General features: G+C 44.7%; 1 protein-coding gene across 2 annotated transcripts in view; it reads left to right on the forward strand.

Annotated features, from left to right (window-relative positions):
* Positions 1–5,797: 5,797 nt before the first annotated feature.
* LOC143989065 (cytochrome P450 2K4-like) overlaps positions 5,798–24,239 on the forward strand; it is a 51,434-nt gene continuing 32,992 nt past the window's right edge. The window contains exons 1-5 of one of the 2 annotated variants that reach the window (XM_077489076.1): positions 5,798–5,953; positions 13,576–13,768; positions 13,987–14,149; positions 14,821–14,970; positions 22,834–22,994. In XM_077489076.1, coding sequence (XP_077345202.1) covers positions 13,589–13,768; positions 13,987–14,149; positions 14,821–14,970; positions 22,834–22,994 — 654 coding nt within the window. In that variant the 5' untranslated portion in view covers positions 5,798–5,953; positions 13,576–13,588. Of the gene's footprint in view, positions 5,954–6,823; positions 6,978–13,575; positions 13,769–13,986; positions 14,150–14,820; positions 14,971–22,833; positions 22,995–24,239 lie in introns of those variants that run through there. The other variant, XM_077489077.1, reaches the window with a different exon arrangement.

The raw sequence follows: 24,239 nt of genomic DNA on the forward strand, positions 1-24,239 counted from the left end.
GACTGACAGGGTTTATAACCCTCCCTTAATCTATCCAAAATGGAAAAAAAAAAGGTTTTCCTTTAGTTTTACTTTGAATGAATGACTTGTATAGTGCTGCAACTGCGAACTGAATCACCTCAAGGTGCTTGATCCATCCTGTGCTTCCTGCTTATTAGAAGTGGTAGGTCTTGAGTTTTTTTTCTGAAGGCCCGATGGTTTTCTTCCATGCGGATGTCAGTGGGTAGAGCGTTCCATAGCCAAAGTCCTTGGACTGCGAATCCTCGTTCTCCCTTGGATTTGTAGCGGGATTTAGGGATGAGGGGGGAGGTTTTGGCTAGTCGATTGGAGGCTTGCAATTGGGTGTGTAGTGTTTTAAACTTTAAAGTGGTTGTAAAGGCTGAAGGTGTTTTACCTGTATTCACTCTATGCTTGAAGGTAAAAAACTTCTGTGTGCTACTCCCCCCTGCAGTCCCCATAATACTCATCTGAGCCCCCTCTTGATCCAATGATGAGTCATGGGACTCTTCTCATTGGGTGAGGCAGCAGCGGGTGCCATTGGCTCTCACTGCTATCAACCACAGCCATTTATCCAATCAGGAGAAAGGGTGGGCAGGGCCAAGCAGCCTCTTATGGAAGCATAAAGCAAGGCACGGGAGCGAGTATGCACCATCTTCCCCATAGCAAGTAGCTTGCTATTGGGGGCATTAGTCAAGAGGGAGTAGCCAGGAGCAGCAGTGGGGAATCCAAAAAAAGAGCATCCTGTCTTGCCTATGACAGAATGACGGCCAGGAAGTGGTTCAGTTATCCTGACTGGGCATCATATGATGTCCAGCAGGATAATAAGTCAGCGTGCGCCCGCAGGGGTATGCAGCGAGGCGATATGGGGTGTGGTGTTTCAGTCTGACACACCGCAACTCTAACCTAGGTAAAGACCCTCTGACGGAGGCTCTTTACCACATGATCAGCTGTGTCCAATCACAGCTGATCACAGTGTAAACAGGAAAAGCCATGTATCGGCTTTTCCTCTATCGCGTCTGACAGGCGCGAGTAGAGGAGAGCCAATTGGCTGCTCTCTTGCCCAAGGGGTCAGTGCTGATTCTGAAGAAGTCCTCTGATTGGAGGACGAAACACGTTAATCACATTATTCAATACGGCAATGGAACCCACACACAAGCCTCAAGATTTCTGAAAAGGCACTTTAAGATAGGCCGGCTGGCCTGCTCTGTCTTTGGCTTTCTAGAGCAACACTGGCATTGACAAAGGGGTTGTAAACTATTATTACCTAGTAAAGTCTCATTTACAGCAACTTTATGTGAAGATAACCTTGAAGGATTGAAATACAGCTCCGTGGCTATCATCTAACAGATCCTATCATTGGTTCAATGAACCCCAGCTTTACTGAAACAGCGTAACAGTGAGTACTTTCTCTGGCAATTAGCCATTTACACTGTTTTAAACAACGCTGAATTGCTGAGTATTTGACTGGAAAAATGATGATACATTACTTTAGCCACTGTGAAATGAATACATCTGCAGACACTGTGATCTGTATCCATTGAAATAAAGAAATCTGCTGTCTTGAAAACACAAGCAAGAGTCCACTTCAGCTGTCTCTAATCCTCTCTAATCAAGGATTTAGTATCTATTGCCATCTTCACTGTGAAATTTATAAGGAATAGTATGTACTACATAACTGCCACATTCTTTTATCAACATTTATTGTGTTTTGCCACAACCATTCAATATCTATATTGAGGAAATATTTGCTGCTTTAAATCAATGATCAATTACAAAACACATTATTACAAGGAGATATTACTCTGTTATACACAAGTCCTGATGGTGGTAACCTTTTAATAGAATCAGTGTCTATTTTTTACTCCATTTTTTGGCCATTTTTGAGCTTGATCTTGGTTACTAGACATGTGCAGAGTGAAATATTTTGTTTCGGAATTTCGTTTTCGTCCGAAAAATAAATTTATTTAGTTACTCCCGAAATTCGTTTTTATTTATTTTGTTTTTCGTTCAAAAATTGCATTCGTCTGAAAATCCACATGAATTACGGTCGAATCTGTCTTTGAAGGCTTATGGTGTGTGTCGAATGTATAAAGAAGATTCGACGGAGCTGCTAAACTCTATATAGCCTATAGGCGGAGCATTTGACTCCGGAAATGTACGATTGCAGCGTCGTACAGTTTCGATGCTCCGTCGAATATTATTATAAACGTGTGTGTTTTTCATTGCTTTGTCGAATCTCTGTCGTTCATGTCGAATGAAAGATCTAAGTCTCACAGTGTCAGAGGTAAGGTTAGGCACATTCAACCACAGGTTCTATAGACAGATTGTTATTGTCAAAGTCACGTCGAATCTCCTATTCTATATCGAACTGTTGTAACAACGAAAATGAAAATAAAGCATTTATTTATGTCGGATCTTTCGTTTTTCGGATTCTGCACTTTCGTTATTTCTCAAAACAAAAACGAAAATACCTGAAATTCGGACGAAAATGCATTCGGACGAAAACGAATGCACATGTCTATTGGTTACTAAAGATATCCCTTTGGCCCCTTTCACATGGACGGACCGTATGTCCATTTTTCATCCATCTGTTTTCGGGTGAAAAATGGACATACGTGTATCCCTATGGCAGTGATGGCGAACCTTGGCACCCCAGATGTTTTGAAACTAAATTTAACTAACTGAATTTCCCATGGTGCTCCACTACACTACAGAGTCCATGAGCATCATGGGAAATGTAGTTCCAAAACATCTGGAGTGCCAAGGTTCGCCATCACTGCCCTATGGGATAGCGGATGTCAGCGGATGAACATCCGCTGACCTCAGTCTCCGCTATGCTCCGTTTCTGATGATGGAGGAAAACCCCACTTTTCCATCCGTCTGCAGATCGGATCGGATGAAAACAGACTCTATGGTCCGTCTTCATCCCCCATAGAGGAGAGCGGCGCTCTGAAAGGTCAGTCGTTGCACAGTGTGCAGAGAAGGACCTGTCATCTACCTGCTCAGCGAGGATTGACGGAGCCAGGGCCAGTGCTGCCACTAGGAAGCCGCCTAGGGCACCCTGATGCCTAAGGTGCCTGGCCACTGGTGTTCCTACTCTCTTCTCTCTCCAGCAAGCAAGTTTCAGCATCAGCAGGCAGCCGCCACTCTGTTCACGAATAGTGTAAGAGGCACAGTGGCGGTGGAGGACTGCGTCTGTGTCCCAGCTCCTAAATGAATGGAAGCAAGCAAACATTAATTGGGCACTGGTAGGCTACATTGATGGGCGCTGGTGAGGCTGAATTTGATGGGCACTGGTGGGCGCTTTATTAAAAAAAAAGTGGGGTATAGATGGGCAGGGCAAATGGGGTGGAGTCAGGTGTGGAGCCGGGGGGGGGCGGAAAATTGAGGTTTTGCCTAGGGTGTCAAAAATCCTTGCATCAGCCCTGGACAGAGCGATCCCCTACTGAGCAAAGTGGAGCCCGTACACGTCTGTGTGAAAGAGCCCATTGTCTTCAATATAATTTTGCCAATTGCTACCTCTGCTCAGTGTGCACTTTATCATAAATGGGAATCCCTATAGTTTTTTGATATCTGAGATAATTATCTTTATCATTCAATTTCAAGCATGTGGGTTGATAATCCGGATTGTCTTTTTAACATTTTGTACATGTTATATGTTTTATGTTTTCTAAATGTATAAAGGTGTCCTATTTAGGAAGTCTGTCATTTATACACACTTCATTAATTATTTGAATAAAACTGTTTGGTTTATGGTGCTTTTCTTTTTGATAGTGTGGTTTCACTAGCTCAATTTAATTTATCAGTGTGGCCCCCTGAGGATGCCCACCCAGGACCACCAGGTATGCCCCCAGGACCACCAATGATACCCACCCATGACCACCAGGTATGTCCATCCATGACCTCTAGGGATTCCAATCAGTTGCCATAAATGATGCCAATCAGTGCCCATCAGTAATGCCTGCCAGCACCCTCTCATCAGTAATGCCTATCTGTGACATCAGTGCCAACCATAAGTACTCATCAGTGTAGCTTTTACCCATCAGTGTTATCAATGCCCATAAGTGCTGCATATCAGTGCTGCGTATTAGTGCCCATCACTCCATCAGTGCCACCTCATTGGTGCCACCTCATCAGTGCCCATCAGTGCAGCCTCATCGGTGAAGGAGAAAACGTACTAATTGACAAAATTTTATAACATAAACAGACAAAATCTTTTTTTATTTGTTTAGCAAAAAATAAAAACCCCAGAGGTGATCAAATACCACCAAAAAAGCTCTATTTGTGGGAACAAAAAAATAAAAAATGTGTTTTTGGGTACAGTGTTGCATGATCGCGCAATTGTCATTTAAAAAGTGACAGCGATGAAAGCTGAGAAATGGCCTGAGCAGGAAGGGGGGAAAGTGCCCAGTATTAAAGTGTTTAAAGCAGGTAGGTGTGACATGTTTGTTATTTTTTTTTTTAAAGCTGAACCTTTAATACCCCTTTAACCACTTCCCGACGTACATCAGCAGAATGGCACGGACAGGAAAATGGACGTACAGGTACGTCCCTTTAAATTTTCCACCGTGCCATTGCCTGTGCACGCGGTCGGGACCTCCGTGAGTGCAATCGGGGGTCCCGCGATCAACTCACGGAGAGGAAGAACAGGGAGATGCTAAAGTATACATCTCCCTGTTCTGCCTAGCAACAGTTTGCCTGATCTCTGCTCCCTGTGATTTAAACAGAGATCAGTGATGTGTAAAACACAGCCATGCCCCCCACAGTTAGCAACACTCCTAGGACACACTTAACCCCTAAAGTGCCACCTAGTGGTTAACCCCTTCACTTCCAGTGTCATTTACACAGGAATCAGTGCACTTGTATAGCACTGATTGCTGTATAAACGACAATGGTCCCAAAAATGTGTAAAAAATGTCCGATGTGTCCGCCATAATGTCTCAGTCACAATAAAAATCGCTGATCGCTGCCATTACTAGTAAAAAAAAAAATATTGATAAAAATACCATACAACTATCCCCTATTTTGTAAACACTATAACTTTTGTGCAAACCAATCAATAATCGCTTATTGCTATTTTTTTTTTACCAAAAATATGTAAAAGAATATGTATCGGCCTAAACTGAAGAAAAAAAAATGTTTTTATAATATATATTTTTGGGGGATATTTATTATAGCAAAAAGTTTAAAATATTGCGTTTTTTTTTTCAAAATCGTCGCTCTTTGTTTATAGCGCAAAAAATAAAAAGCGCTGAGGTGATCAAATATCACCAAAAGAAAGCTCTATTTGTGGGAAAAAAAGGACATCAATTTTGTTTGGGAGCCACGTTGCACGACCACACAATTGTCAGTTAAAGCGACGCAGTGCCGAATCGCAAAAAGTGGTCTGGTCTTTGGCCAGCCAATGGTGCGGGGCTTAAGTGGTTAAGGAAGGGGAATAAAAGTTTCAATGATGTTGGGCATCCTCCAGGCACAAAATGATGTGTACTCTTTCTGACCTGCTGCAACTTCTAATGCACACTGCAAGAGGCAAGAGGCTAACAGTGTTTAGTGGAATCAGCAATCTCAGTACATAAGAGGAGCCTGCACAACTGTGCAAGACTAAAAAGAAGACTGAAGTTCAATTCTAATCAAAGAAAACATCAAAAGCATCTTATCGTGATTTCAAATGTTTTTTCACTTTACAATCAAGATTAGAATCACTTATTTACCTACCTGTTGTTATTACAGGATATCTTCCAATCAAAGCATTGCAGTGTACTAGTTAGAAATGTACACAATTCAAGAGCAGTTCGTTTACATACATTACATACTGTGGGTGGAGGAACGGTTGAATGTTTGCAAGGCCATTGTCTGTACAAGGTTCAAATATTCTGGTAAAGGTATAAAAGTCACTGCAGGAAAACTGGAGAGGCAAGACCTGATTACGGAATATCTTCAGCAGAAAGATACAGTAAGTTGCATCCAAAAAATTGTATATCATTCTGATAATTTTGTGCAAATTATTTACAGGTAACTAAATGTAAAATATATTTTCACAGATTATTTCTTTAGATCATCTCTGAATGTACAGATCATTTTAACATGCTGTTTTCACTGGAGTTCATTTTTTATTGCATTTTTTCATGATGTCCTCATATAAATCAGCCCAGGATTGGGACAGAGACAATTTTCTCTCCATAGAATATATTGAAAAAAAGCTTGGATCTAAACGGGGAATGTAAGTTTATGGTTGCAACTTTGAGTTTCAGAGCTGTCATTCCCTGGCTGTAAGAAGCTAATCAAGTATAGTCTGAGCTTGTTGGAGGGCAGGGAGGGGCGTTGTTAGGTCTATAAAGGATCCTGGGGCTAGAGCAGCAAAGTAAAGAAAGTCATACGCTTGTATATAATGTGTGTGTGTGTGTGTGTGTGTGTGACATTACCTATTATCATTAAATCAGAGTCCCCAGAAAGCCCCCCCCCCCCTTACATCGGAGTCTCCAGAGATCTTGTCATGTTACCTGCCACAAGATGCAGAGTGTTACATACAGAGAGGCTAGTGTGTATAGTATATAGGCTGGGTATACGGAGAGGGGAGAGGCTGGGTATACAGAGAATTACTTGGAGAATACGAATTTCTTGGACCAACAGGTAAGCCTTAATCTAGGCTTGCCTGTAGGTCAAAGTGGTTTGTAAGGGTTTACAACCACTTTAAGTAGCCCTTCCCAGACTCTTCACGGATTGGCTCAGAGAAGGCCAATACCCAAACATCCAACCAGACTTGGTTCTAGCCTGTCATGTGCACCTCACCATCCACATGACCAGGCAGAACTTCCAAACATAGCCTGGCCAGACCAAGGTGTCCAGTCTCCTGCAGGGTCTCTCTGATCTCTCACTCAACCCCCCCCCCCATCAATCACTGGGTGCCATGTGCTGAGAGAACCGGGAGGTGGAGCTCACTGTACCTACGGGTTGCCAGTTGCTCACATTAGAGGAAGGTGAGTTTTGTTTTTTTGTGACAAAAGTCTCCTTGATTGGAAAGCTGTAAACTCTCAGGAGGATTTATTTTATTGATGCAGTGAAGGGTTAAGGTGACAGGAGAATAGAAAGAGAAAGTGAGTGTGTAGGGGGGAGGGGAAGTCTGCAGCCCAATCACAGCTGACGGATCTCCCAAGCCTGAACACGTCTGTCTGTACAGAAATCCGCAAATGCTCAGTCCAGATAGTGCATAGCTCCCAACTGTCCCTGATTTTTAGGGACTGTCCCTGATTTGGAGCAATGTCCCTCTGTCCCTCATTCCACCTCATTTGTCCCTCATTTTGGTCTGATCTATATAGTTGTGTATAAAATGCACTTTTTATCTTTCAAAAGTATTTCCCAGTGCTAAACCTTTCATCGGATTACTAAATTGCTGCATTTGTAAATTTTAAAAGCCGATATAAAGGAAAAGTAGTGATTAAAAAAAACCCTTGTAGTTTTAATTAACCTTTTTTGTTGTTGTTAATTCTCCTTTGAGGGGGTGTGGCAAGGGGCGTGTCCTATGCCTACATACTTTTGCTAGTAGGTATCCCTCATTCTGATCTCAAAATGTTGGGAGGTATGGATAATGTGAAGTCATTGATGACCATTCATGTAACCTTGTGTGTACGTGTAAGTTCTGATTGGACAGACTCAGATCTTGGATAACACAGGGTTATATGAGTGGTCATACAATAACTTCACATCATCTGTACATACAAAGTGCTAGGAGCTGGCTTACAGTATATAGATATATGTACTTCGTATACAAGATTGTTTTCATTGAGCAGTATTGTTGTATATAGTAGTGGAAGAGCTTTTTTTGATTATAGACATCGCTATCTGAACTCCCCCCCCCCCCCCCCCCCCGCCAGACCTCATTACACACATCACTCAGACAGAGCTGCTTCCTCCCCCCAGCTGAAGGACATCATTCCATAATCACTTTCCTTCCCTTCTCTTCCCAACATCACTCCCTGGTCACCCCATAGACACTTAAAGAAATCCCTCCCCATACTGCCACGTCATACCCACTACACTCCTCTCCTGTATGTACTGCCCCCATTATACCCACCACAGTCCTCTCCTGTACATACTGCCCCCATCATCCCCTCTGCACTCCTCTCCTGTACATACTGCCCCCATCACCCCCTCTGCACTCCTCTCCTGTACATACTGCTCCCATCATCCCCTCCGCACTTCTCTCCTGTACATTCTGCCCCCATCATCCCCTCTGCACTCCTCTCCTGTACATACTGCCCCCATAATACCCACCACAAGCCTCTCCTGTACTTACTGCCCCCATCATTCCCTCTGCACTCCTCTCCTGTACATACTATCACCATCATCCCCTCTGCACTCCTCTCCTGTGCATACCGCACCCATCATCCCCTCTGCACTCCCCTCCTGTACATTCTTCCCCCATCATCCCCTCCGTACACCTCTCCTGTACATACTGCCCCATCATACCCACCACACTCCTCTCCTGTACATACTGCCACCATCATCCCCTCCACACTCCTCTCCTGTATATACTGCCCCCTTCACACCCACCACACTCCTCTCCTGTACTTACTGCACCCTTCACATCCGCCACACTCTTCTCCTGTACATACTGCCCCCTGCACACCCACCACATTCCTCTCCTGTACATACTGCCCACATCATACTCACCACACTCCTCTCTACTTACTGCCCCCATCTTCCCCTCCGCATTCCTCTCCTGTACACACTGCCCCATCATCCCCTCTGCATTCCTCTTCTGTATATACTGTCCCCATCATACCCTCCGCACTCCTTTCCTGCAGATTCAGATATAAAGGGAAACTCTGTTGACTCACATGTAAGGAAAAAATGCAAAATCAGACATAAAAGGGAACAAACCCTGTGCATTCAGATGTAGAAGAGGAACTATGTTGACTGATGTAAAGAGGAACTCTTATAATTAACTCCACATGATTAGAAATGTAATTTTACCACAAATATATATGTACAGTATCTCATAAAAGTGAGTACACCCCTCACATTTTTGTAAATATTTTATTCTATCTTTTCATGTGACAACACTGAAGAAATAACACTGCTACAATGTAAAGTAGTGAGTGTACAGCTTGAATAACAGCGTAAATTTGATTTCCCTCAAAATAACACATGGCTATTAATGTCTAAATCAATGTCAACAAAAGTGAGTACACCCCTAAGTGAAAATGTCCAAATTGGGCCCAAAGTGTCAATATTTTGTGTGGCCGCCATTATTTTCCAGCACTGCCTTAACCCTCTTGGGCATGGAGTTCATCAGCACTTCACAGGTTGCCACTGGAGTCCTCTTCTACTACTCCATGATGACATCACAGAGCTGGTGGATGTTAGAGACCTTGAGCTTCTCCACCTTCCATTTGAGGATGCCTCACAGCTGATCAATAGGGTTTAGGTCTGGAGACATGCTTGGCCAGTCTATCACCATTACTCTTATCTTTTTTAGCAATACAATGGTTGTCTTGGATGTGTGTTTGGGGTTGTTATCCTGTTGAAATACTGCCCTGCGGCCCAGTCTCTGAAGGGAGGGGATCATGCTCTGCTTCAGTATGTCACAGTACATGTTGGCATTCATGGTACCCTCAATGAACTGTAGCTCCCCATTGCCGGCATCGCTCATGCAGCCCCAGACCATGACACTCCCACCACCATGCTTGACTGTTGGCAAGACACACTTGTCTTTGTACTCCTCACCTGGTTGCCGCCACACATGCTTGACACCGTCTAATCAAAATAAGTTTATCTTGGTCTCATCAGACCACAGGGTAGGTTCCAGTAATCCAAATCCTTAGTCTGCTTGTCTTTAGCAAACTGTTTGTGGGCTTTCTTGTACATCATCTTTAGAAGAGGCTTCCTTCTGGGATGATGGCCATACAGGCCAATTTGATGGAGTGTACGGTGTATAGTCTGAGCACTGGCAGGCTGACCCCCCACCCCTTCAACCTCTGCAGCAATGCTGGCAGCACTCATATGTCTATTTCCCAAAGGTAGCCTCTGGATATGACACTGAGAACATGCACTCAACTTCTTTGGTTGGCCTGTTCTGAGTGGAAACGGTCCTGTTAAACCGCTGTATGGTCTTGGCCAGAGTGCTGCAGCTCAGTTTCAGGGTCTTGGCAATCTTCTTATAGCCTAGGCCATCTTTATGTAGAGCAACAATTTTTTTCCAGATCCTCAGAGAGTTCTTTGCCATGAGGTGCCATGTTGAACTTCCAGTGACCAGTATGAGAGAGTGAGAGCGATAACACCAAATTTAATTGTGCCCAATTTGGACATTTTCATTTAGGGGTGTACTCACTTTTTTTGCCAGCAGTTTAGACATTAATGGCTGTGTGTTGAGTGATTTTGAGGGGACAGCAAATTGACACTGTTATACAAGCTGTACACTCACTACTTTACATTGTAGCAAAGTGTCATTTCTTCAGTGTTGTCACATGAAAAGATATAATAAAATATTTACAAACGTGAGGGGTGTAATCACTTTTGTGAGATACTGTATAGAGTATGCTACATAAAAAAAAAATGCCGTGCATTGCTTTGTACAGAGTTAATGAATTTAATGTACTACAAAAAAATAAAAATGTAGTGCGCTGCTGAAGTGTTCGGGTTTGGCTTGCCAAAAAGGTGGCAGCCCTAGTATACAGAGGGGAGATGCTGGGCATATAGAGAGGGGAGATGCTGGGCATACAGAGAGGGGAGATGCTGGGCATACAGAGAGGGGAGATGCTGGGCATACAGAGATGGGAGAGGCTGGGCATACAGAGATGGGAGAGGCTGGGCATACAGAGAGGGGAGAGGCTGGGCATACAGAGAGGGGAGAGGCTGGGCATACAGAGAGGGGAGAGGCTGGGCATACAGAGAGGGGAGAGGCTGGGCATACAGAGAGGGGAGAGGCTGGGCATACAGAGAGGGGAGAGGCTGGGCATACAGAGAGGGGAGAGGCTGGGCATACAGAGAGGGGAGAGGCCGGGCATACAGAGAGGGGAGAGGCTGGGTATGTCAGAAAGCCTGGGACACTCCCACTGTAGGGCTGGCCATGGACTCGGAGCTATACGCCCCAGATTCGGGGCTCCAGCTTCAATAGCCACCCCTTAACGACGCCACTGAGGGCAGGAGAAAGACACTGGGGGTTGAATAGACCCCTGATATATCAATAAAGAGTACCCGCCATCTGCCCATGATAGCAATACATTTAAATAGCAAAAAAAGTGTAAAAAAATGTATTTTAATAAAAGTTTAATAAAATACATAAAAACAAAAACAAAAAAATAATTAAAAGCACCCCACCCCCTACAAAATGCACAAATGGAAGTGCATGTTTAGTTGTATGTACATGTATGTAAACAATGATTGAACCACACAGGCATACAGTGAAAGTGAGAGCAATGATTCTATGGCCATCATTCACGATTAACCTTACAGTGATAACCTCTAGAGCAGTGATGGCGAACCTTGGCACCCCAGATGTTTTGAAACTACATTTCCCATGATTCTCCACTACACTGCAGAATGCATAAGCATTATGGGAAATGTAGTTCCAAAACATCTGGGGTGCCAAGGTTCGCCATCACTGCTCTAGAGGCTTTTAAAGCCTTTTTTTGGTACTGCATTTTGTTGCAACTTCACGGGTTCCAATTTTGAGTCTTGATATGTTTGGTATCTATATACTTGACACAATATTGTCTTTTATATTTTACCAAATAATTGGATATTATATTGTGTTTGTATGAACTCAAATGCAGTAGCGGCCCGATCCATATATCCGGCCCCCCAATCTACATGCGGGGCACCGGACACATGGATTCAAATGCTTTTTTTTTAAACAAGTGATTAGAGCCTGAGGCTGTAATAGGCTTTAAGAAAGGGTGGGCTCGGGGCGCAGAGCTCTGCACCCTGAGCCTACCCAGTTGTGTGACAATAGCAAAAGGATATTCACAATTGTCACACTGATTCACCTCCTGGCCAATCAGGAAGCGGGTCTTGAGACCCGTTTTCTGATTGGCCGAAAGGTGAAGTGATCTTATAGAGAGGGGTAGCAGGAATGAGGACAGAGGAGATGCACGACCGCCGCGAGAAGACACAGGAGAAGACATTGCTTGTCGCTCAGGGGAAACTGTGGCCCACGCCATTGATGGGGTAAGTGCGGGGCCGATTGACTGGGGAGAGATAAGATGGACCCGACCGAACCACCCACGGGGGGGGGGGGGGGTTGCGGATCACCTGACTGACCGGGGGGGTTGCTGTGGATGGATTGTGCAGCTGTAGGAGCTGCTGAATGTAGTGGTCTGTCTGTCACCCTGCCCAGCCAGACACACACTCCTCATTCGCTCAGAGACATGAAAGCAGTCCTTGCACTTGATTTTTATGTTTTATTGAGGGTAATTTAACTTAGATGGTGAATAGGAAACTTATGATATGCTCATGTAATTAACAGTCAAAGTTGGGACTACGATATACATCACAGTGTATACAATCTCCTCTTCTCCTCCTGCACTACCTTGCTTGCAGGCAATCACTCCTCACTCTTCCAGCACATCACTTGCTGCGTTTCTTGGACTAGCTAGCATTGTAGGCCTGACACTAGTTCAGCCAGGTCTACAGACAGAGACCACAGGCCCCTATGATGTAGCAAAATAGAAAGTTCCAGTGCTAGCTATCCCTGTGGCTAATGCTCCCAGTTCCACCTCTTCAGGCGCTGCCAGTCCTCCTGGCTACAGATGCCCCTTTCCACTGCCCATGCCACCACCATCCTCCGGACTGGCTCTGCACCTATCCCAGACTGCTCACCCCAGTCCTCTTAGGTGTGCCTCTCAGTCTCCCTTACTGTGTGAACACTCACCAACCCTCTTGGCTGCCTTTGTGGTAATCCTGCAGACTTGCCCGACAATGTTCTGCCACTGTCCTCTCTTGCTCCTCCTGTACCTCCTGGCCAGGACACCTCTGTGGGCTATAAGAGGGTCCTATCTGCAACCAAGCCCAGGCCCAAGGTCACACCCCCTCCCCAGACTGGAATCTCCCTAAAAGGCCCTGACAGCCTAACACTCCATTTCCATCTTCCACTCAATCAACTCCTCCCCAGCTGGACTGACCCTGGGTATTTAAGGAGTCCTGCCCCCTGCCAATCCAGATTCGGGATTGGTCAAGGCGCCTCAGAAGGTGTCTCCACCTCCCCTCTCCACCTCTTTTTCCATAAAGCACCAGAAGATTCTGGAAAGAAGTGGGAGGTCCTAGTGACACCATGGTGAGTCACCCAGTTCTACTCTAGGTCACTCCCAACCCAGATCACAAAAACACACCCAGACTTGGCTACCAGCCAAGCCTGGAAATGTACTTGTTCTCTAAAAGAAAACTACATTACTCTTCTAGAAAATTTGATGGTGCTACAATTGTTTGTATTTTGTCCTTATCAAACAGATACAATAAAACACTTTCATATTTAAAATACCAAAAGGGAGCAAATAAATGAAGTTAATTGCTAGGGTTTAAATACCCAAATATATTATTTCTGCCTTTACCCACAATATCTGTGTTCCTCTTCAATAGATATTACAAGACGATGTTCACAGCTGACCCAGTGACGATCCTTCTGTCTGTTGTTGTCATCCTCTTCTTGGCCTATGTATACAACAAGAGACAAGACAAGTACAAGAATTTCCCACCTGGACCCAAACCATGGCCAATTATTGGAAATATGCTCAGTGTTGACATGAAGAAACCACATAAGACATTTATAGAGGTAACATACTTCTTCTCCTTTATCACCTAAGTCAAGACAGGAACTCCAACAAAAACTTCATCTGAGAAAGAAATCCATATTTAAGAGAACAAGAGTTGATGATCTCAACATTCAACAGAAGACCTTTTATTTGAATTTGAATACTGCTATTTGCAGACCAGTTTTAAAGTCAAACAGTTAAATTTTCACTCTATCTCTCGATTTTATTTTGTTTTCAGTTATCCAAAACGTATGGTCCAGTTATAGGTGTCCAAATGGGGATGCAGAAGATGGTTGCCCTCTGTGGATATGACGCTGTGAAAGATGCTTTAATCAACCATGCCGAGGAGTTTTCTGACAGGCCACGGGCACCAATACTTAATAAAATGCAAAGAGAAAATGGTATCTTTTTGTTTATTCAATGAAGCAGCATGAAAACATATTGCCTAAAATATATGACATTTTGTGTATATGTGATGATTTGTGCTCTATGCAGAGCAGGTTAGGCCATGGGTATTGGGAGCAGTGGGCAAGGTGTTGCATATAACTTCCTGAAAACAATGCTGCATCCTGCTTCGGTACTCCCCCCAAGGAGCAGTGGACTGGCTCTTGGGAGGAGTTATTCAAGTATCAAATTGCCTTGATAGGTAGTTAGAGGTCAGGCTGGAGGAGAGGCCATTTTCTAAGCTAGCTGTATTTGCATGTCAACTGCCATGGGTAATGGCCATGTGAGGCATATGTTATGCTGACCCTTCATGAAAAAAACCTGAAAGCCAATGAATGAAAGGGGTGAGCCAGGTACAAGGCTGAAGGTAAAAAGATCCAGAGGAAGCTGAGCATCCTCCAGCCAAGAAAAGAGGCAGGTTCTATCTGGCTTGCTGCAACTTTCAATGGTTACAATGTACAATGAAATCAGTTAGGGCAGCAGACTGTTTTGCATTGGTAGGGCTGATAATATGTGTTGTCACATTGCATTGCACTATTTACTTTTTCTTTATCTTTAGCTTTATCAAATGTCAAAAAATAACATTTAATTTAACTCTATGAATTAAGTGCTTGTGTTTTATTCTTAGGCCTTGTCTTTACTAATGGAGAGACCTGGAAAGTGATGAGAAGGTTTGCGCTTTCCACACTACGGGATTATGGGATGGGAAAGAGAACTATAGAAGATAAGATTAGCGAGGAAGCTGAATTCTTGGTACAGACTATTAAGTCACATGGAGGTAAGTGTTCTCAGGGACAACTCTAACCATGATGCTATTGTTCTACTAACTGCCTGTTAATTAAGTAACTCACACTTAAACTTCACCAATTTAAACCAAGCTTTCTTTAAGCCATCAAGCTAAGTCTCCATATGTAAGGAAAAATTAAAGACAGATAAATAATTACAAACATTACATAGAAACATGATTTTTAAGCTGATTAACCACTTGCTTACTGGGCACTTAACCTCCCTGGCGGTATGATTCAGTCTGGAATTAGGTGCTGAAAGCGGTACAATTATTTTGCATGGAAATCTGGCTTTTATTTTGTAGTCCTGTAATTCTTAGGCCGCGTACACACGGGCAGATTGTCTGCCCAACTAAGTTCGTCAGACAATCCGACAGACAGTCCGTCCAAACTTTTGAATGAACGGACTTGCCCACACATGGCACTTTTTGAGCGGACTAATACGGCGGACTAAGTCCGCCATACAATCCGCTCTACTTTTGAAATGAACGGACTCGCCCACACACGCGGAGGAAAGTCCGCTCATTTCGAGCGCGCCTCCAGGTAGGCGGGGCCCGCGAAGGAGACGTCGCTGGCCCCGCCGCCTGGAATGGACTTAAAGGGGAACCCCAACGCCGAAAAAAATCGCCCCCCAAGTCCACAACAGACCCTTGTCCGAGCACGCTACCCGGCCGGCCAGGAAAGGGGGGCGAGCGAGCGCCCCCCCCCTCCTGAGCCGTACCAGGCCGCGTGCCCTCAACATGGGGGGTGCCTTGGGGAAGGGGGGGCCGCGTGGCCACCCCACACCAAAGCACCTTGTCCCAATGTTGATGAGGACAAGGGCCTCTTCCCGACAACCCTGGCCGTTGGTTGTCGGGGTCTGCGGGCGGGGGGCTTATCGGAATCCGGGAGCCCCCTTTAATAAGGGGGCCCCCGGATACCGGCCCCCCACCCTATGTGAATGAGTATGGGGTACAATGTACCCCTACCCATTCACCTGTGAAAAAAAGTACAAAAAAAAACACAACACAGGGTTAAAAGATTTTATTGCACAGCTTCGGGGGTCTTCCGTCTTCGGGGGTCTTCTCGCCGGACTCCTCCGCTATCTTCTTGTAGCTCTTTTGCTAGCGGAGGAGTTCGGTTTTCTTCCTCCGCGACGCCAGCCTCTTCTCCCGACTTCGGGGGTCTTGTCCCCCTCTTCGGTTCTTCTGCCGGGCCACCGCGCCTTCTTCTACCTCTTTTACAGGCGGTGGCCCGGTCTTCTGTCGCCGCTGTCGCCGCCGCCTTCCGTTCTTCTTCTTCTTCTTCTTCTCCAGGAGATGTTGCCTCGACGATCTCTCCCGGCGGAATGCCAGAGCCGCGCTGCGCGGCCACTTATATAGTGACAATGGGGCGGTGTCACATGGTATATGTCACATGGGTTGGAGTCACATGGTGACCCCGCCCCCTTATGATGTCATAGTCCCCATGTGACATCAACCCATGGGACATATACCATGTGACACCGCCCCATTGTCACTATATAAGTGGCCGCGCAGCGCGGCTCTGGCATTCCGGCCGGAGAGATCGTCGAGGCAACATCTCCTGGAGAAGAAGAAGAAGAAGAAGAACGGAAGGCGGCGGCGACAGCGGCGACAGAAGACCGGGCCACCGCCTGTAAAAGAGCTAGAAGAAGGCACGGTGGCCCGGCAGAAGAACCGAAGAGGGGGACAAGACCCCCGAAGTCGGGAGAAGAGGCCGGCGGCGGGGAGGAAGAAAGCCGGACTCCTCCGCTAGCAAAAGAGCTACAAGAAGATAGCGGAGGAGTCCGGCGAGAAGACCCCTGAAGACGGAAGACCCCCGGAGCTGTGCAATAAAATCTTTTAACCCTGTGTTGTGTTTTTTTTTGTACTTTTTTTCACAGGTGAATAGGTAGGGGTACATTGTACCCCATACTCATTCACATAGGGTGGGGGGGCCGGTATCCGGGGGCCCCCTTATTAAAGGGGGCTTCCGGATTCCGATAAGCCCCCTGCCCGCAGACCCCGACAACCAACGGCCAGGGTTGTCGGGAAGAGGCCCTTGTCCTCATCAACATGGGGACAAGGTGCTTTGGGGTGGGGGGGCCGCGCGGCCCCCCCTTCCCCAAGGCACCCCCCATGTTGAGGGCACGCGGCCTGGTACGGCTCAGGGGGGGGGGCGCTCGCTCGCCCCCCTTTCCTGGCCGGCCGGGTAGCGTGCTCGGACAAGGGTCTGTTGTGGACTTGGGGGGCACCCCCACGCCGATTTTTTTCGGCGTTGGGGTTCCCCTTTAAGTCCATACCAGGCGGCGGGGCCCGCGACGTCTCCGTCGCGGGCCCCGCCTACCTGGATACCCGCTCGAAATGAGCAGACTTTTCTCCGGGCGGGAAAAGTCCGCTCATTTCGAAAGTACAGCGGACTGGCACACACACGGGCGGACTGTCCGCTCAAACCAAGTTTGGATGGACAATCTTACGGAAATTCCGAAAGACTTAGTCCGCCAGACTGTCCGCTGAAAAAGTCCGCTGAAGCCCACACACGAGCGGATTGTCCGCTGAAATGTGTTTCGGCGGACTAAGTTGGGCAGACAGTCCGCCCGTGTGTACGCGGCCTTAGGAATAACGCTCTTAAATCTGTTCAAACCAGAGTCTAGCAGACATCCCGGGTATGATAAAGTTTATAATATAATAAAGAATAATAAAAATTATTCAATAATGTAATCAAATCCAAAAACACTGACAAATTGACACTTTTTGGTTGCTATGGACAATCTCCAAATTCCAGGCAGTAAAAAACTGTATTTATAATATAAAAGTGCATGCAGGGCACTGCACAGACCACTAGGGACAAAGGGGGTGTGTATTTTTTAATACAGCACTGTAATCTGTAAGATTACAGTGCTGTGTGTGTTTTGTGTCTTTTTACATTTTAAAATTTGCCGCCGTTCTCCGCTCCCGTGCGCCGTAACGCCGCAGGGAACGGAGCTCGGCGGCATTCGGCACTGTGAATCGAGCGGAGGACGGCTCGATCACACAGCGCGGAGGACATCGCTGGATCCAGGGGACAAGGTAAGTAACTCTCCCTGTGTCCTCCCCTGCATCGAGCGAAGCCATCCCGAGTCTGGCTCGTGGTTACTGCTCCTATCAGAATATTCCTACCCCGAGGCAGACTCGGGATTACCGCTAGGGGGGTTAAACCCCCCTCCTGTCGAGACAAATTTTCAGCGTTCAGTGCTCTTTTTGAATAACAATTACACGGTCATGTAACACTGTACCCAAATTAAATGTTTATCATTTTTTCCCCACAAATAGAGCTTTCTTTCCGTGGTATTTGATCACCTCCTGTTTTTTTTTATTTTCTTGTTAAAAAAATGAAAAAAGACCAAAAATTTTGAAAACAAAAACAAAATGGTTTTATATTTTGTTATAAAATTTTGCAAATGGGTAATTTTTCTCCTTCATTGATGTACGCTGATGAGGCTGCACTGATGGGCACTAATATGCAGCACTGATGTGCACTAATATGCAGTACTGATAAGGTGGTGCTGGAGGGCACTAAGAGGTGGCACAGTTGGGTGGCACTGATAGGCGGCACTGAAGGGCATTGATAGGTGGCACTGAAGGGCACTGATGGGTGGCACTGATGGGAACTGATGGGTGGCACTGATGGGCACTGATAGATGGCAGTAATGGGGACTGGTAGGTGACACTGATAGGGAGCATGCTAGATGGCACTGATGAGTCACTGATTGGCATCACTGGTGGGTATTGATAGGTGGCACTGATTGGTGGCACTGATAGATGGCACTGTGGGCACTGGCAGGCGGAACTACCAGGCGGTGCTGGTTGGAACAGATGAGGCGGCTAAGCTTCTTCCTCTTCAGGACTGATGTCCCTCCAACAGAAGCCAGTGATCAGCTTTTTTTTTTCTCCTCACACTGTCAAAAAACGATTACTGAGCTTCTGTTTACATCATGTGATCAGCTGTCATTGGCACACAGCTGATCACATGGTAAGAGGTAACCAGGATTGGCCCATTACTTTGATCTGTGATCACCTGAGTCTCATTGACTCGGTGATCACAGAGCGCGCCCCGCGTGACCTGCAGGCGGCGTGCGGAGAGCAGTTTTTCTTCTGACAATGTTGGGAGTTTAATTTGGTTTAGGAACTCATTAATATTCTCAGATGCGGGTTGAAAGGTGTCAGGGTCTTGTTTTATATTGTACAAATCACTGTAGTAAGTGCTGAAAGCATCAGCTATTACTTGAGGGTTTCTTAGTTTTTCTTTCGTGTGAGGATGGTGTCAAGCTAGGGCTTTGCTTGCTTTATTGGAGGTGGAGGTTATTGGAGGTGGAGTAAGATGTAGTTTTCTCTGTGTATTTTAAAAGGATAGGAAAAGGTGTAGTATAAGTTCCTGTCTGAGGGATAATAATTGTGAGTATGATGATTGGGGATTTGTTTTGTTTTGCTTTTTCTAGATTGGTTATTTGGGACATGAGGATGTCTATACACTGTGTCCTCTTCTTTTTTCAGTGGGAGCTCAGTTTAATCAGTATACCTTTTCGTTCCACAACGCACCACAGTGTTGTGTTCAAAATAGTCGGATAGTTGATCGGTTATCTCTGAAGAATAGGATGGGTGTTGTAGAATATAGTTTGCTCTCCATAAAAAGGTATTCTTTTGTTGTGTGGAGTTTGATATGGAAATGGTGATAGGGGCATGGTCCAACCAAGTCCTGGTGTGGATTACAGATTCGCTAAGTTTTTGAAGCAGACATTTATCTGTGAGAAAGAGGTCAATCCTTGAATAGGTTTTATGAAGAGGGGAGAATTAAGTGCAGTTTCTCTCTGATCCATGATGGCAACGTCAGATATAGAATGGTTCATGTGTGAAGAGGACATTTTTCAGGGAGGACTGCCTTCACTTTGCTGCAGAGGTGGAATCTAGTTGGACTTCTGGACTATAGGATTAAGTTTCCTTGTTGCATAGGTTTGACAATTGCGGAGAAACTGCATTTGGTGGATGTTTGGGGCGTAGTTGTTTGCGAGTGTGTAATACACTTTGTTGATGCAAGAGACTAGGATAATGTATTGATCATTTGGGTCTAAAGTGAGTTGTTTAAGTTGGAAACTGACCACATTTTTCACCGCTATGAGTACTCCTCTTTTTTTTATGCCCCGTACACACGATCGGATTTTCCAAAAAACAAATGTTGGATGTGAGCTTGTTGGCTGAAAGTCTGACTGTGTGTATGCTCCATCTAACATTTGTTGTCAGACTTTCCGCCAACAAATGTTAGCTAGCAGGTTCTCAAATTTTCCGCCAACAAAACTTTGTTGTCGGAATTTCCGATCGTGTGTACACAAGTCCGATGCACAAAAGTTCACGCATGCTCGGAATCGAGCAGAAGGAGCCACTCTGGCTATTGAACTTCCTTTTTCTCGGCTCATCGTACGTCTTGTACGTCACCACGTTCTCACATTCGTAATTGTTGGCCAACATTTGTGTGACCATGTGTATGCAAGACAAGTTGGAGCCAACATCCTTCAAAGAAAAATCCACAGTTTTGTTGTCGGAAAGTCTGATAGTGTGTACGGGGCATAACAGTTATGCCGTGTACACAGTCGGACTTTCCAGCAGAAAAAAGTCACACAATCTGACTTTTTTTTGAAAATTCTGATGGACCTAGAAATAGAACGTGTTTTAAATAATTTAGATGGAATCAATTTCTATCTGGAAAACCGTTCATCTGTATGCTGTTCCGACGGACCAAAAATGACACATGGGTAGCTATTGGCTACTGGCTATTGAACTTTGTTTTTCTTGTCCCGTCGTATGTGTTGTACATCACCGCATTCTAGACGATCAGACTTTGGTGTGATCGTGTGTAGGCAAGACCATTTCAGCATAACATCAGAGTTTATTCTGATGGAAAAAACAGTCGTGTGTACGCGGCACTAGTTGTGAGAGTATGAGGTCCATGTTTTAGAAGATAGGTGTTGTTAGTTGTAGTCTCTGATATTCCTGGTTGATACATGAGGACCCACAAGGAGTTTAAAGTTAGATCTGTAAAATAACAAGATTAATAACAGAAAGACATATTAAGAGAAAATTGCAACTTGTAGAACACTGGATTTGGTGGGTAAACCACTGGTTAGAACAATGAGGGGAAACAATAGACAAGTTTTGAATGCTGGAGAGAGGTTAGCTGGCTAGCTGATAGCTGGGGAGAGCTTTAACTGTGAAGAGATATAGGCCAATTAGAACTCATTACTTCGATTTTGGTCAGGTGTAGTATCTCCTTTGAGTAAGGCGTGATGGGTGAGGTTGTTCCAGTGGTGGATTGGATTCCTGAAGGGGCTCAGGAACGATTCCCCAAGTGTGAAGTAGTTGCATGCTGTTTTTGAGGGTATTGATCACATGTGACACACCATTCCTTGTTATGAGCAGTGTTGGTGGGTAGTGCCATTTAAATTGAATGTTGTGGTTGTGGAGGCCTTTGAGTTGTCTCCTTGATTGCAGGGTATTTTTTGAAAGATCCAGGAAAAGTATAATTCCATCATATGGTGCAGGAAGCTGTGAGCTGGTTCTGGCTATTGTGAGGAGTTTTACTTTTATGTGGAAGAAGTGCATTGAGAAGATGTATTAAGAAGTCTCATTAATACATCTCTAGGGATGGAGGCTGCTAGGTGAGATGGTTTAGCAATCCTGTGGATTCAATCTACAATCAGATCTCTAGGTGAGGCATCAGAATTGTATGCATGAGCTCTTTGGCATATTTGGGAAGGTCAGTAGGCAGGATAGATTCAGGAACCCCTCTATGTTTTATATTGTTCCTTCTGGACCTATCTTCTAAATCAGCCAGTTTGGCCCTTACCTAGGTTTGTTTCTCTCTTACTTCATCGTATGTGTCGATTAGATCATTGACAATTGTGGTACATTCCTCCATGCTATTTTAAATGTGGTTCAATGTGTTTCATCAAGGACATGCATGTCAGTGGATATCTTGGTGAATAAAGATTAAAGATCAGTCGTTAATGAGGATTGGTACAACAACAGCATGTCTTTTAGGGTTGTATCAAACACCAGCTGCTCTGTAGTGGGGAATGAGGCCATGGATGTGTGTAAGGCCTGGTTGGATTGGAGGGGGTTGAAAGCCTGGGTCTCAATTCGTGCAGGCTATCATCTGGGAGATCCGTGTATGCCTTGTGTAGTGCGGTCAGGCCTGCGCCATTTTGGCTGTGATTCACCTTGGGTCCTGGTTTGAGGAAGAAGGCAGTCAGTTTTTTCAGGCGGTAATCGCTCATCCTCTTGCGGGACATGGCTGGCTGGGATGCCTGGCTGATAAGGAGTCAGGATGGCTGTGGATTGTCCGCGGGATTGGGCCTGCATCACTCCGGATCTCTCCCCTGGCTGATGAGCTCTGTGTCTAGGCGGCCATCTCTGGAGCTGGTAGACCACGCCCCCCAGGAATAGCAGATTTAGATGAACAAATTAATGCTGAACTCAAGCTAACACTTTTGTAGCTTGAGTTAAGCAAGGGTTTGTAACAAACGGCTAGAGGCCAATTTTGCTGGACAGCTTAGTCTGTTAAACAAGTTGAGAAATAACAGACTTACGGCCAGGTAAAAAAAAAATAAAAAATGAATGCAGCCACCAATTCTAAACTGTGGCAAGAAAATTTTGTTTTGGAGTTTAATCCCCACTTTAAGTCACTTCTAATGGGTGAATGAGGTTCAATTTGCATTGCCCTTGATCTTTTACATTAAACAATATTACTTAATGGAAAGCTATTCCGTTTTACTTGATATGTCCTAATATATGCATATGAATAGTTAAATTGAATGTATTTTTTTTCTGACTGTGTTCCAATTCCAGGGAAGCCTTTTAACAATCAGACTATCATAAATGCAGCTGTGGCCAACATTATTGTATGCATACTACTGAGCCGTAGATTTGAGTATGAGGACCCTACTATACAGAAGCTCATGAGATTAGTTAATGAGAATGTAAGACTTCTGGGTTCCCCTACAGTAAGGGTAAGTTGTTTTTACTGTTTGGTTCTACATACATATAAGGCAAAGTAACAAATACCGTAAACCTATAGCTGTGCATAGCCAATACCTAATTGACTGTTGTATAAAATGCAAAGAACTAAAAACAAAAAAATTTAGCAAATGCTTTTTTTTTTCAACACTCTTTATTACAAAATATTATCCTTACATAATTGCATTTTATACAATTCTTATACATAGTTAGTAAGGTTGAATAAAGACACCAGTCCAACCTGCGTGTCTACAATTGTCCCTATCCCTGTACATTGAACACTCACATCAGTCCCTACCCTCAAGGAGCCTACAATCCTAGGTCCCCATTCTTGTACTAGGGCCAATTTTTAACCTACCTGCATGTCTTTGGAGTGTGGGAGGGAACTGGAGGAAACAAGCACAGGGAGAACATGCAAACTCCAGGCAGGTAGTGTCGTGATTGGGATTCAAACGAGCGACCCTTTTTACTGCTAGGTGAGAGTGCTACCCATTACACCACTGTGCCGCCCTTAAATTCTTCTTATGCTTCTAATTACATTTCCATTTTCTCCTCTCATTCACTCCATTCTCCCACATCCACCCATGGTCACTTTACACTACATTTTCGGATATTCCTGTGTCCATTGTTAAGCATGATCTATTCCACTTTGCCCATATATTTTCATACCTCTGCACATTTCCCCTTTGTCCATACATTATTCTTTCATAAGGTAAAACCTGATTAACTGCTCTTACCCATTGAGTTACTATCGGTGGATTTGGTTGAATCCATTTCTCTATTTGTTTTCTTGCCAGAACTAGTACTTCCTTTAAGAAAACCCTATTATATCTGCTACCGCTCTCATCCCTTAATATCCTCAGCATTTTAGCAAATACTTACAAGGAAGATATTTGTGGATGACTGCACTCTGATATTTGCCTTTATTGAAGAATATTCACAAAAACAATGTGAAGTGAACAAAAAGAGCTAACGTGTTTTGCACTAACTAGCACTTAATCAAGCTATGTTTTCTCTTTGTTCCATCATTTAACATTGTCTTTATGACTATTCTTCATTAAAGATATATTGGAGTGAGGTCATCAACAAATCTCTTTCTTGTATGCACCCTTAGTGCAAGCTGGATCAACACCTGACTCCTTGTGGAAGAAATAGTGGCTATACCTGGAGTGATGTCCTCTTCTCATTTTCAGCTGTGTACCATATACTTATTGTAATTTTTCTTTCCCTGTGCATTA

The sequence above is a fragment of the Lithobates pipiens genome, unplaced genomic scaffold (assembly GCF_037356315.1).
Source record: "Lithobates pipiens isolate NorthernLeopardFrog02 unplaced genomic scaffold, aLitPip1_a1.2 Scaffold_18, whole genome shotgun sequence".
NCBI classification, from domain to species: Eukaryota; Metazoa; Chordata; class Amphibia; order Anura; family Ranidae; genus Lithobates; species Lithobates pipiens.